This window comes from Solea senegalensis, unplaced genomic scaffold (genome assembly GCF_019176455.1).
Source record: "Solea senegalensis isolate Sse05_10M unplaced genomic scaffold, IFAPA_SoseM_1 scf7180000017329, whole genome shotgun sequence".
NCBI classification, from domain to species: domain Eukaryota; kingdom Metazoa; phylum Chordata; class Actinopteri; order Pleuronectiformes; family Soleidae; genus Solea; species Solea senegalensis.
The window spans coordinates 1-14,751 of record NW_025322343.1 but is presented as its reverse complement, the minus strand read 5'-3'; the positions used below and the strand labels follow the sequence as shown (position 1 = coordinate 14,751).

The following is a 14,751-nucleotide window of genomic DNA, read 5'->3' as shown; positions in this document are numbered from 1 at the left end:
AATTAGAAACATTCTGTCTTTACAGGATGCTGAAAAACTAGTTCATGCTTTTGTTAATCTAGATTAGATTACTGTAACTGCTTATTATCAGGATGTTCTAACAAGTCTTTTAGAACCCTTCAGTTCATTCAAAATGCTGCAGCACGAGTTCTGACAGGAACTAGAAAGAGAGACCATATAACTCCAGTGTTAGCTTCTCTACACTGGCTCCCCTTACAGTTTAGAATTCAATTTAAAATCCTCCTCCTCACGTACAAAGCACTTAATGGTCAGGCCCCTTCATACCTGAAAGACCTAGTCTTACCCTATCACCCTAACAGACCACTTAGGTCACAAAATACAGGTTTACTTGTGGTTCCCAGAGTCTGTAAGAGTAGAATGGGAGGCAGAGCCTTTAGTTACCAGGCTCCTCCTCTCCTGTGGAACCACCTTCCAATGATAGTTCGGGAGGCGGACACTCTCTCTGTATTTAAAGTTAAACTTAAAACGTTCCTTTTTGATAAAGCTTATAGTTAGAGCTGGTTCAGGGAAACCTGAACCATCTCTTAGTGGCAAGTGTATTTCAACATCATGGTTTCCCACACTTGAAAAGGGAAGAAAATGGACCAGACTCAGGATTTCACTCTCTCTCTTGAGTTTATTGACCAGTAACAAAGTGGTGGTCGTTGTAGGTGAAAAACCTTTAAACATACAAAATAAAACAATTTCATTAAATAAATAAAGTTCTATTTAAGTACAGTATTTAAATAAACAATTCAAATGAATATTCCCACATTTAATTCAAACATTTAAATTAGGCAAATACTGTATAAATAAATTAAATAAACTAGTTCCACTTTTTAGAACCATTGCCCTTAATCAACTTGACATTTTATATTTTAACCAAGATTATTTTACATATTTATCAAGACATCTTCAATTACCATTAACCGAAATTAAAACAATCCAGGCGATTTTAATATAAACATAATTATTTCTTTTTTGTCCAAACAATAAGCGCACAGCGCATCAACATCAGTCCATCTCTGTCCGAAAAAAGAGCTGCGAGCTTACCGGTAGCCTCCTTGATCCTTTCTGCTTCCATGCGTGTTTTACTCCTGTGGTTATTCAGCTTTCGTTTCTTCTGCTGCCGTTTGTTGCGTTGCAAGCTACTGACTGAATGCTCACTTCTTATTTTTGTTTCCGGGGTTTCTGCCGTGCGTTCCTAATGAGTGCGATTGTGATCACCTGTTGATGCGTTGCGGAGCCGTGCGCTGCGGAGCCGTGCGCTCGCTGTTGCGCGCATGCAGTTGCGAGCCCGTCGTCACATGCACCCGCTCGTAGGCAATACCCGGCAGATCGGCGAAACACCTCCCACTCGATCTTTGCGTCATGGCATGACATGGAAAGATCGCACTTCTCAGGCGAGCTGGTGCTAGTTGACTTGATCCTCTGTTGGGATGAGGACGATGAGACGCCGCACGTCCCGATGCAGTATGGTACCCTGGCAATCCTTTTCCTTCGATCCGGACACAGGTTTCGGAGTCTTTACCTGGACACACCCACTCGGAGAGACCTTCACGTGGACATCCCGGACGATGCCTTTGGGATCTGCATTCACACTGATGACTCTTGCTAGCTTGAATTGCCCTCTCAGTGCATTCTGGTCGCAGAGCCAGACGATGTCTCCAATGGCAACGTTCCTTTTTTCAGTATGCCACTTGTTGCGGATGAACAGGTTGGGACCTGCAAGTTGGCTCCAGGACTTCCAAAAGTGGCTCACTTGCATTTGCATTTCTTGTAGCCTTTTGAACGGGTAAGTGGTGTAGTCAAATGCCTTGAAATCTCCACTCTGTGTGGCTCGACCAAGCAACAGGGTGTTCGGAGTGATGTATCGTACACGGTCTTCACGGCTCTGGACTCTGGCATCGATGGGCCTTTCGTTGGCAAGGTTGGCAGCTAGCTTGAGCACTGTCAGGAATTCACTGAAGGTAAGGCCTTCTCCTTTACCAAGACTTTGGAGAGCTCGTTTAGTGATCTTTACAGCAGCTTCAGCAGCGCCATTTCGGTGAGGTGAATCGGCTGGAAGGATTCTCCACGTCCAGTCGGTACCATTCTTGCCAGCATATCCTTCAAGTGAGTCGTTGTTTTGTTGTCTCAGGTAAGTATACATCTCTTCCAGGACAGGTTTTGCTCCAATAAAGTTCGTGCCTGGATCGGACCAGATCTTTTGAGGATGCCCTCGGACAGAAGTGAACCTCTGGTAAGCAAGAAGAAAGCTCTCTGTTGATAGCGTGTTTGCCAGTTCGACATGGATAGCTCGACTCGACATACAGCAGAAGAGTACGCCCCATACTTTCATGCTCACTCTCCTCTTGACATCATCTTTTACTAGGTATGGTCCGAACAGGTCGACAGACGTGAATTGAAATGGTGCAGCCGGATTCGTCCTCTCTTCAGGTAAGTCTCCCATTATTTGCTGACAGGTTCTTGCTTTAGCTTTCTTGCAAACGATACACTTGTCAACGACTTTTTGGGCAATAATTCTTCCTCTGATGACCCATGCTTTGTTTCGCATCCGCAGCAAAGTTCCTGCCACTCCTTCATGCCCCTCACTGTGTGCTTCTCGGGCTAGGAGAGTGGAGATCCAGGCCTGGAAAGGTAACAGGGGAACAGCTCTATCGTCCTCTTTGAATGTCTGGATCCTGCCACCACACATCAGGAGTCCGCTTGCTTGGTCCTTGTAAACGACCAGTCTGTCAGTTGTTGTGTTTGGAAAGTGTACGCCCTCTTGTGCTGCAAGTCCGGAAGACATCTTCTCTTTCCTTGGCCGTGATGACGCCAGATGAATGTTCTGCCTCCCACTTTTCTTGATCTCCAACTTTTGCACACAGGAACCTCTCCACTGCTCTCCAAGTCCACGCTATTGCCCCGACCAGCTGCCTTAGACTGCTGAAGCGCTTTTCATCCAATAGCTTTTGGACTGCTGCTACTGCCGTTGGTCTTCTGGACTTGGACTCTGTCTCCTGGATTGCGATTTGATCTTGTGCTTCAATTGACTTCGGGTGAGTGCTGCGACAAAAGTTTTCTTCTGTATTTTTGTGATATTGTCTCTTGCTTGTGCGGCAACATCTTTTGCTGATTTTTTCGGCCACTCACTCTCAGGAAGCTGAAGGAACTTCGGACCCGACTGCCAGTCGGATTCCTCAGTTAGGTCATCAGGACTGGCCCCTCTGGTGATGATGTCTGCAATGTTCACCGGCCCTGGGATCCACCACCAATCTCGAACGTCAGTGCTGCTCTGGATTTCGCCAACTCGGTTTGCGAAGAAGGTCTGGTAGCCATAACTTTCTCGCTGTATTGCGCCCAAGATGGTTTGGCTGTCGACAAGATGGTACCACCTCTCCACATCGATTCGGCAGTGTTTCTGGAAGTAGTTCTTCAGCCGAGCTGCAAAGACAGCTCCACACATCTCTGCCTTCACAGCGTCACCCTTGTGGTCAAGAGGAGTCAGCTTGGCTTTTGACTCAACTAGCCTCACGACGACATCATGGTTGCGACTCCATCTTAGGTACAGCACGGCGCCATAAGCATGCTCACTGCCGTCAGAGAATGTGATGGCACATGGTCTTCCTCCTGGATCTGGTGGCGTGAGAGCTCTGGTGAATCGGAGTAGGCTCAGATCAGCATACTCTTGGAGGAGCTTTATGGCATCTTCTCTGAGTTCTTTGGACAAGGCAGCATCCCAGGTGTCTTCTATGTTGTACAGCACTTTTGCTTCTTGAAAAGCTCTTCGGATCAGGATGGCTCCCTTCTGTTTCACTGGAGCCACAAGGCCGAGTGGATCATAAAGACCAGAGACTTGGCTTAACAGTTCTCTTCTAGTGAGTGGGTCTGGGGTTTGTTCTCTCACTTCTTCTCTCAGTAAGTCCTGGCCCAGGCGCATTTTTCTCCTCCTCTTGGAGAAGTTCACTGCGACCATGATATGTAGCTTGTCGTCTTCAATGGTATAACCGAGGCCTAGGGCTTTGTTGTCCTCTTCGGTGAGCTGGTTCGGCAGAATCATGGTCTTTGACTCCATTTTCTCACCTCTTCTCCCTTTCCTCCCACTTTGATCCGAGTAGACCCAGGGCTTCATGAAAAATCCTCCTGCTTTAAGGATCTGCTCAATGTTGGACGTAAGACGCTTCAGGTGGTTGAGGTCATTGTGAGAAGTCAGAAGATCATCGACATAGGCGTCTTCCTCCAGCACACGTTTCTCCTCTTTGAAATGGCTGAACGAAGGCAAGTTGGCGGTCTCTCGCATGGCGACTTGGGCTATACAACCAGCAGGCTTGTCTCCAATGTTGACTCTTGTTATGGCAAAATCTTCGATCTCAGCATCTTCAGTGTCACGCCACAGAAACCGGTGCAGGTGGACCTCTCTTTCCTCCAGCCAGACAGAGTTGTACATCTTGCGGATGTCACCAAGGGCAGCAAAGATACCAGTTCGGAACCTCAGCAGGACACCTCTGATCGGATTCAGGACGTCAGGACCTTTGATCAGCATATCGTTCAAGCTCAGGCCTCTGTACCTCTGGCTGCTGTTCCATACTAGCCTCACTGGGGTGGAGACTGAATGTGGATTTGGTGCGACCAGGTGACTTATGTACCACACTGGCCCAGTCCAACTTTGCAGAACTTCTTGGGACAGCTTCACTGCTGCTTTGCGATTCAGCATTTCATGGACTTGTGAAGCGTAGGCCATCTTCCATTCTGGTTCCTTCGCCAGCTGCTTCTCCATTCTGTAGAATGTGGCTTCAACCGCTCTCTTATTGTTCGGTATAGATGCTGGATCTTCAGTCCATGGATACTTAGTGTGCCAGTGTGGTTCAGAGCTGTGATGGTCTCCGTTCACGTATGTCAAGCCATCTCTCACCATCTCCATCTCTCTTTCTTCCGCCAGCGTCATTTCTTTCCCTCCGGGTTGGCAATTTCCGCAACGACATCCTCCGCATCTCGGCTCACAAGCGGCTCCAATGCTTTCCCATTTCCACCACTTCAGGAAGTCTCTGCTGCTAGTGGCTGTATTGGACTGGGTCAGATGTTTGGGAGACTGACAGGAGACTGGATCCTTAAAGGTGAATTCAGTATATTTGACTGCTGCAGTTCTCATGGATCTTGCAAAGTGCGTCTTTGACGTATGGGCCATTAGGGTGACTTTTCCAAAGAGGTCCGGGTGCGTGCCTCCAACGGTCTTGCCAAGCGGGCCGTCCCAGAGCACCAGGTCACCGACAGAACAAACTTTCTGGGGTACCAGCTGCCCTTCTTTGTGGCTGATCAGAAGTTGTATTTCCCTCGGTCTTGCAAGGTCTTGGAGAGCAACATCTGGGAAGATTTTCTGCAACTTGGCAGCTGGAACATGTCTGTGAACTTCAGCAATTGTATCAAGTCCATAGCAGATTAGTTGATGTGACTTGAGGGTCCCTCTTGGTGTGCTGACACGTATCCTGAGGTAGCGCTTTGTTGCGACCGACACCTTCATCCCTCCAACACCGTAAACCACCAGCGTCACGTCTTCGTTTCTCAGGTTCAGCTTGCTCGCAGCTTTGTGTGTTATGTAGTTTGTGTCTGATGCCAGGTCAATGAGGGTCCCGATCTTTTGTCCATCGTTGGCAGTGACGTTGAGGAGCATTAGGATTACTGGGTACTCGCTTAAGAAGTTCTCCTCCAGAAGGCCTCGCTCTGCTGCAGTGGAGTTGTATGCCCTGGACGCTATATTGCAGAAGGCGTCTTGACACTGCTGCGCCAGCTCTGGTGTAAGTTTGGAGAGGAACTTTTCTTGAGTCTCTGTGTATCTTTTGCCCTCGGCTCTCACTGGACTTGATTTGGGTGTTCGTTGGAGCTGGGATCTGGCAACTGGACAGAGAAGGTAATGGTGTTGGTCTTTGCACTCAGAATTCCCACACAGGTAAGTTGTTTTCTTGCAGTAGTCGGCGTTGTGGACTTCAAGGCATCGCTTGCAAGCACCAAGTTGTTGTGCTGCGTCCCTCTTCTCCGATGGCTTGAGGTTGGTCCTAAACTTTCTGCAGAAGTATAACTTCTTTCTGTGCTTTGGGTCACCACAAATGATGCAGCCTACTGTTTCATAGCTGGACTTGGTAGCTTTTGTTCTGGCGTGCTTTAGGAACTTGGTCTTCTCCTTGGCGGGTTCGACGACATCTTTTAACTGATCTAATTGTTCATATATGGACTTCTGTGATTTCAGATACGTGATAAGCTTGTCAAAGCGGTTGTGGCGGTTAACACCATTTCCTTCATCAGCAGCATAGGTGAGCCAGTCTTTCTTTAAAGTCTCTGGGAGCTTGCCCTCAATGGATTTGGTCACCATCGGGTTCTTTATGGCATCTGCATTGTCCAGTTCACTTAGATCATAAAGGGCTTTTTCCACTGTTTGTATGAGCTCTATGACCTTCCTTGGCTGACCACTCCATACTGACGGGGTTGCTTGAAGCTCTTCAACAATCTCGAGAGCGATGTTGGCTTGATTCCCAAACCGGTTCTCCAGGATTTGGAAGATATCGTCTGATGAGTTGTATGTTGACAGGCATAGATCTTTGGTCATCTTCTCATCGAGGCTATCAAGCAGTTGAAATTTCTTCACTTCTTTGGAGCCAGTCGGTTCACCTTGCTTCTGTAGAGCCTCCCATTCTTGCCTCCATCTGTAGTAGCTTCGCTGGTTGCCAGCAAACTTTGGTAGGGCTGTGGCTTTTAGCTTTATTGCTGCAACTGCACGGCGGCCTGGGGGCTCCTCTTCAGTGTCCACTTTTATCTTTGCTGCTTTGATGAAGGCAGCCTTCCGTGACACCAGCTGGGGAAGGTGCACCTCAAGCTCTCTTAGACGGGCATTGAAGTCTCTTTGCTCTGCAGACGGAGCCCAGCGGTTCCAGTTTTGGTGCGCTTCTTTTGCCTTCTGCACCAACTTTTCAAAGTGAGTCAGCATGAACTCATATGCTTCCAAAGTCACATCTAGCTGGGTGGAGGAGACATTCTTGCACTCAACTTCAGCAACATGTAGAGCTAAGGACAGTTCTTTTTCTCCATAAACATCCCAGAGTGTCTTTTGAATGAGGAGTTTAACTTCCTTCGTCTTCTGCTCACAAAGCTGCTCCGTTTGTTTCAGGTCGGCTTTCAATGGGTCGCTCAGCTCCTGTGCAGTAGTTACATGGGACTCTGCTATGTAGGCCGCCTCCATTTCTTCATTCGCCTCCATGACTCTGGAGCTCTCCAATGTGAGCTTCTTGAAGTTTTCTTTTAACTCCTCCATGGACATCTCTGTGTGGGTCCTCGTAATGCTGTTAGCAAGACGGGAGAAAAGTCTCTTAGCTGTGGTCCTTTCCACTTTCAGATCATCTAGTGACTTTGCCATTTTGTTTCCTTCAGCTGACAGACAGCAGGCTCGATCCTCCAGGCCCCTAGGTGGAGTATTTTCCCTCTCGGTTGTGGCCGCAGGTGGAGTCTTCACTGGTCACTGGTCACAGGCGGTTTTTCACTGGCAAGTGTATTTCAACATCATGGTTTCCCACACTTGAAAAGGGAAGAAAATGGACCAGACTCAGGATTTCACTCTCTCTCTTGAGTTTATTGACCAGTAACAAAGTGGTGGTCGTTGTAGGTGAAAAACCTTTAAACATACAAAATAAAACAATTTCATTAAATAAATAAAGTTCTATTTAAGTACAGTATTTAAATAAACAATTCAAATGAATATTCCCACATTTAATTCAAACATTTAAATTAGGCAAATACTGTATAAATAAATTAAATAAACTAGTTCCACTTTTTAGAACCATTGCCCTTAATCAACTTGACATTTTATATTTTAACCAAGATTATTTTACATATTTATCAAGACATCTTCAATTACCATTAACCGAAATTAAAACAATCCAGGCGATTTTAATATAAACATAATTATTTCTTTTTTGTCCAAACAATAAGCGCACAGCGCATCAACATCAGTCCATCTCTGTCCGAAAAAAGAGCTGCGAGCTTACCGGTAGCCTCCTTGATCCTTTCTGCTTCCATGCGTGTTTTACTCCTGTGGTTATTCAGCTTTCGTTGCTTCTGCTGCCGTTTGTTGCGTTGCAAGCTACTGACTGAATGCTCACTTCTTATTTTTGTTTCCGGGGTTTCTGCCGTGCGTTCCTAATGAGTGCGATTGTGATCACCTGTTGATGCGTTGCGGAGCCGTGCGCTGCGGAGCCGTGCGCTCGCTGTTGCGCGCATGCAGTTGCGAGCCCGTCGTCACATGCACCCGCTCGTAGGCAATACCCGGCAGATCGGCGAAACACTTAGTTATGCTGCTATAGAACTAAACTGCTGGGGGATTTTCCTGTGGTGCACGCACATTCACTCTCTCACACTCAGGATATGATTATGACTTTTTATATGTCATTAACCTTGTCTCTTTCTCTCCCTAGTTTGTGTCTTTCCTTCCTTCCCTCTCTCTCTCTCTGTATTCTCATCATGCAGGTTGCAGGATCAAGATCCAGTTTTCGAGGCTACGCTTATCATCACCATTATTATTATTTTGTAATTAAAAAGTCGATATCAGTAACTGTATAAACTTGTAACCTGATACAGTTGTTGTGTATCTGCTGCTGGTCTCCCTCTCTCTCTCTTCAGTCTCTACCTCATCTCCTTCTTGTCCTTTCTCTCCCCCCATTTTCTGTCCCCCACCTCTCCACTGTCCCCCATTTTTCCTTTCACCCCAACCGGTCGAGGCAGATGACCGCACATCTCTTAGCCTGGTTCTGTCAGAGATTTCTTCCTGTTAAGAGGGAGTTTTTTCTCTCCACTGATGCCTAGTGCTTGCTCATTGTGTGAACTGTTGTGTTTCTCTGCTCTCTTTGATGTTGTCTATGTACAGTGCCTTGAGATAATGTATGTTATGATTTGGCGCTATACAAATAAAATTGAATTGAATTGAATTGAAATCATGACGTCAAATATCTTTTCAGTTTTAATGATATTATTCACATTTAAGAAGCTGAAAAACCGATTAATCGATTATCAAAATAGATTCATTTAGTCATCGATTAACAATCGAATAAGCCTAACATAACAGCCCTACTGGTTACCTTCCAATGATTAATCATCCATTTTGGTGAAGCAATGTGTCATTAATATTACATGATAATAATAACTGTAAACAAAATAACACTAAGCTGGACACCAAGTCGACTCATAGCATTAAAGGCTATAAAGGCAATGCACGCACGCACGCACGCACACACACACTAAGATTAGATTACATTTAGAACAAGACCTAAAACCTAAAACCACAATAAAGACACGTTAAAATCATTTAAAATCACTACAAAGTAGAACAAGAGTGAAAAGTAGAGCAGTTCCAGTGACTCTGTGTCTGTGGTCTGGTTACTTTGTTACCCTTGTACCTTTGGCCAAAGGGACACAGTAGCACATCTCACACTGAAAATAAATGTGGGTTGCCACCAAATCTGGAATCCTGATTAGAGTTTTGCTCATTATAAGAAACATTTTTTGTGATGTCATGTGGGTAGTGGGTAGATTCTTCCCAAAATCCAACAGGAACATACTTGGGTAATTATCTACCATCACAAAAAACAGTAGACAGTAGACATGATGCTAACAGAAGGACAAACTTACCCATGGGTTAGGGTTAGCCTCCTGGATGAGAGGTGACACGTCATCAAGAACCTTACAACCTTACACTTTTGTTAACTATTTAATTCAATTGAATTCGTATAGCACCAAATCACAACATACACTATCTCAAGGCACTGTACATAGAGAGACGGAAACATTTACACTATTATATAGAGAAGAGAAACCCAGCAATTCACACAATGGACAAACACCAGTGGAGACAGAAAAACTCCCTTTTAACAGAAGAAGAAAAAATCCGACAGAAACAGACTCACAGATGTGCAGCATCTGCCTCGACCGATCGGGGGGAAAGAAAAATGGGGGACAGAGGAGAGGAGGGGGAGACCAGGAACTCCTGAAACATACAGAACCTTTCTGATCAGCTATGACATGTTTATAGAACTACAGTCATTTATACAAGCAGCAGCAGAGATTTCATTATACTGATATCAACTTTAATTATAACAATAATGACAACAATACCACTGCAAGTGATAATATCTTTGAATCTGGATCCTGCAGCCTGCAAGATAAGGAGAGAGAGAGAGACCCCAGTTTTCCTTAACATTCCCAAACCTTTGATAATAACTATTGCTGTGTATGTTCTCCCTGTGATGGATTGGCGACGTGTCCAGGGTGTGACCCCACCATTCACCCTGTGTCAGCTGGGATTGGCTCCAGCGTGACACTGACCCTCATGTGGAGAATGAAGTGGTTGTTGATGAATGAAAGAATGAAACTGACACGTGGCTATTTTTATATACAGCAGGATATGAGATAATCACATGATCACCCAAACTAACTTGGATGTGATATATGTGCATGAGGAATGGAAGAAGATACTGTGTGTGTGTGTGTGTGTTTGAGAGAGAGAGTCAGTTCCATGCTCTGTCATGTCCACTCATTGTAACATTCAGTTCAAGTCATTTTTATTTATATCGCCCAACATCACAAACACAATTAGCCTTGAAATGCTTTACAGTCTGTACAAGTGACACCCTCTGTCCTTAGACCCTCTTTCTTCAGACCCTCTGTCTTTAGACCCTCTGTCTTTAGACCCTCTGTCCTTATACCCTCTGTCCTTAGAACCCCTGTCTGGGCCACTCTGTCTTAGACCCTCTGTCTTTAGACCTCTGTCCTTAGACTCTCTGCCTTTAGACCCTCTGTCTTTAGACCCTCTGTCCTTAGACCCCCTGTCCTTAGACCCTCTGCCTTTAGACCCTCTGTCCTTAGACCAGACTTGCAGTAGGTGTCACATGTAGAGAAACAAGTTCAGCAGACTTCAAACAAAACATCACATTTACAACGAGAGTAAAGTGAAGATAGAGACCAGGAGTATTTCACAAAATGAACATGACTGATAATTATCATTAGCACTATTGTCTTCATCATCTCATCCAGGGTGTGACAGGACGCTTTCCCAATGCCATCTGGGATTGGTTCCAGCTGCTCATGTGACCTTCAGACAAAGACAAGTCATGGATGAAGGATTGAGGAAGATAATATCAATGTTAGCAGTAATGAGTAGTTTATAATATAAAGTAACTTAGTTATAGGTGTATTATTTGAGTTGTGGTGTTGAAGCTCTGGAAGGAGAGAGAGAGAGAGCTGCATAATGGCTGTTGGTCCAGCAGTCTAGGTCTATGGCATCATAAGTAAGTGATGGCTCAGAGTTCACTTGAACCAGCTCTAACGATGAGCTTTATTAACAAGTTGACCTTTAAATGATGGGAGAGTTTTTTCTGCCTCCTGGACCCAAAGTGGGAGCTGGTTCTTCAGGAGAGGAACTTGGTTGTTGAAAGTTCTGCCTCCCATTCTACTCTGAGAGACTCTGGGAACCACAAGCAGGCCTCCATTTTCAGAGCAGAGTGGTCTATTAGGGTAGTAAGGAATAATCATATCTGTGAGATATGACGGAGCCTGATCACTGAAGAGGAGGATTTTCAATTCTGTTCTAAGAAAACTTGTGTTCCCCAGCTGTGTACCTGCAGCTGGAGCTGATCTTGACCCTCGGTTGATGACTCAGCTGTTTTCTGCTGACAATAATGAAGATAAGGACACCTACAAACAAAGTACCTGTGAAGCCCATCATGAAGCCATACAAGACTGGCAGAAATACGTCCATGGGTCCCTTCATGTACGGGGGAACAGGCGCTCGCTCCACAATCAGGTCAAGGTCACGCCAACTCAGATCCCTCACAGTTCTTTTCTTGACCTTCTGACCTGCATCTTGTTTTGGATCCACTTGTACTGACGGGACGTTTAAAGAGCTCACATATTTGTGATAACCGTCCACGTAGCGCTTCAGCTTCAACACTTTGTCCTGATTGATGTTCTTCCCCACTTCAATGGCGATGTCACTTCTGCCAATGTGCTGCAAGGCGCGTGTGAGTCTGTCATAGTAGGTGTGGTCACCGTACTGCAGCAGCCACTCTGTGAGGGCTGCCTGACACTGAGCCTCACTGTCCACAAATAAAGATGTGTCTCTTTTGGTGCGGGGCTTAAGAGCTGATAGATTTTTTTTCGGCGAGAGGCGTTCAAGTCGATGGAATATATTTTCCTCCGGGTGGGAGAGAGTGCGTAGAAGATCTTCGCACTCCTTTACCGTCAGCATCTCCACTAATCGCTCCAGTTGATGGACACCGATGTCTTCTGCCACCGTGTCCTCTCCTCCAAGAGTTGAAGTCAGCAGTGGAAAGATGAAGATGAGACTGAGTTTCCAGCCTTTCATGTCAGCTAAAGTACTGTGAACGCGCTTCTTTCTGCGAGCAATTCACAAAGTTTCCCTGCAAAAGTCACAGTTGTAGAACATGGAAATGAAAGAAGTGTTCTTTTCTTCAAAGGAATCTTAAGGATTCCTTTGAATTCTAGGATTCTGGCATTTCTTCATGCAACTGGTCTATATGTAAGAATATGAAACACATCTTACTTCTAAATCTAACCCTTTAGAAGAAGCACTTTGAACTTCTGTGCTGACAAATTTATTCGAAGCTGAAGAGTGTTGAAAATCAACTTTGAGTTGTGTTTAAGAACTGTGGAGGGCAGCATTGCTCCTCTCAGTGTACAGCCTGCCGGGAAATATTATTATTATTAGAAGAAAGAGGAATCGGCATGGTTTACAATCACCAAACAAGAATGCAAGCTGCTGTTAAACCTCATAGAAAAAGAAAAAAACGAGAACTGTTTAAGTTGAAGCTGAACAACTGCAAAGTGCCATTAAACATCAACAAAAGAGATATTATGTGATGTAAATGGTGATGATAAACCACTTTTATGTCTGATGACAAAATACAGTGACATAAATCAACCTCACAAACTGGTACGAGTGCAGGTGCTCCTTCATCCCTCTCTTCCTCACACACTAGAATGATCACGACAGGAAGCAGTTTTAGGTTCCATGCAATAACAGAGGAGGTAGATAACAAAAACTACAGCTAAGCACTGATGATATGACAGCAGCCAATGACAGAGCAACAGGGAACTGGGCTTGTAATCGAATGGTCGCCGGTTCAAATCCCAGGACAGGTTCATGGCTGGGGTGGTACTGAGCAAGATACCTAACCACTTCTGGTCCTCATGGACTGCTCCTGCGCCGGTTTGTGTAATAAGAAAGGGTTAAATGCAGAGGTCAAAGCCACTATCAATAATTGGTGTGTGTGCAAATCAAACTCATTCTAATAAAGAGTCTGAGAATGCTCTGGCACACAGTGGGCAACCCACACACACGCACACGCAGTGAACACAGTGCAGGAAACAAATGCAGCATTCTCTTCTTTCACCAAGTATAATTTGGACCCCCCCCAGTTTTCTGTCTGGGACGGACGGCCTGTGGAGAGCAGTGAGTGTGCAGCCTGTTAGCCTCAGTGAGTGTGCAGCTATATATATACATGTATATATACATATATATACATATATATATATATATATATATATATATATATATATATATATATATATATATATATATATATATATACATTATGTATTATATGTATATTGTGACGGATTCAGGGCTGGTCATGTTTGCTGCCCTTGTGGGCTGCCTTGTCTTTCAGGTGGGTGGAGCTGTGGTTGAGTGAGTGATGCAATACACCTGCAAACAGCTCGAGGCTATTTAAGCAGACCTGCCACAGATGCTCTCGCTCTTCCTCTGGCCTGCCGACTGATATTTTGGTTCCTGTTTTGGTTTACACATTATGTTTAAATATTTGATTACTTTAATTTAATTAAAATATGTTAAATTATGTTCAGATTACTATATATTTATAGATAGATAGATAGATAGATAGATAGATATACAGTATATCTATCTATCATTTTCATAAATCAATACATTTTTTTCCTGAATTAAAGCAATGCATTAAAACAAGCTTGGTTTGATGGAAGCATACATGTTTACATTGTGGTTTGGGTTTGAGACAGGAAGTTACTTGCACAGGTTAAAGGTAAAGTAAAACCCCTCTTAACTTTGCCAAATGCCTGATTTAAAAAAAAAAAAAAATGCCAAGAAGTCGTCTGAGAGCTGAGTGAGGAACTGAACTGGATCAGCAAATAAAACAGATACCCTGGTCCAGATACACTGGTTTACACCTGAACAATGGGGTTTAAGGGTTTAGTTAGACTTACACTACAAATGAAACCTTCTGTGGTCCAAAAAGTAATGAAAATGCAAAGTATGCCTGTTGTTCTAAGATAGACAACTATCTACAACCTGACACTTACTGTATTTAAAAAGAAGGACTTACTAAGAAGTTTCAAATGATTATTCATAATATTTAAACAGTTCTGAATAATTTATATTTGGGCTGTCATCATTTAATCAAAAAGTATATTATCAATCATTTTTATCGACCGCGACGGTATTTGAGACACATGAAGGACATGCTAGACAGGCTAGGCCAATGAAAGCGCTCAGCCCCCCCCCCTCCTTGATCTGCCCCTCCCCTCCCCAGGTTGTCAAATGTTGCCATTTGAGTTCGACTGGAACACAGCTTTGATGTGTATGTAAATATTCAGGTGGCTTCAGAGGAGGAGGAGGAGAAAAGAGATGAGACCCAGCAGGGACAGATTGAGGAGGTGTGTGTGTGTGTGTGTGTGTAT

At 44.6% G+C, this 14,751-nt stretch overlaps 2 protein-coding genes across 2 annotated transcripts; both read right to left on the bottom strand.

Moving 5' to 3' along the window:
- Positions 1-661: 661 nt before the first annotated feature.
- LOC122764226 lies at positions 662-2,876 on the bottom strand. The gene is made up of 2 exons (XM_044018526.1): positions 1,054-2,876; positions 662-680 (listed from the first exon to the last, which is right to left on the bottom strand). The coding sequence occupies exon 1, from the start codon at positions 2,792-2,794 to the stop codon at positions 1,415-1,417; it is 1,380 nt and encodes a 459-aa protein (XP_043874461.1). The 5' UTR covers positions 2,795-2,876; the 3' UTR covers positions 662-680; positions 1,054-1,414.
- Positions 2,877-11,605: 8,729 nt separating this feature from the next.
- LOC122764224 (transmembrane and death domain protein 1-like) lies at positions 11,606-12,382 on the bottom strand. Its single transcript, XM_044018525.1, has one exon. It carries the CDS (start codon positions 12,380-12,382, stop codon positions 11,606-11,608), a length of 777 nt encoding a protein of 258 aa, XP_043874460.1.
- Between the last annotated feature and the right edge of the window lie 2,369 nt (positions 12,383-14,751).

Coding starts and splice junctions, on each gene's coding strand:
- LOC122764226 (XM_044018526.1), bottom strand. CDS start 2,794: ATGTCTTCCGGACTTGCAGCACAAGAGGGCGTACACTTTCCAAACACA.
- LOC122764224 (XM_044018525.1), bottom strand. CDS start 12,382: ATGAAAGGCTGGAAACTCAGTCTCATCTTCATCTTTCCACTGCTGACT.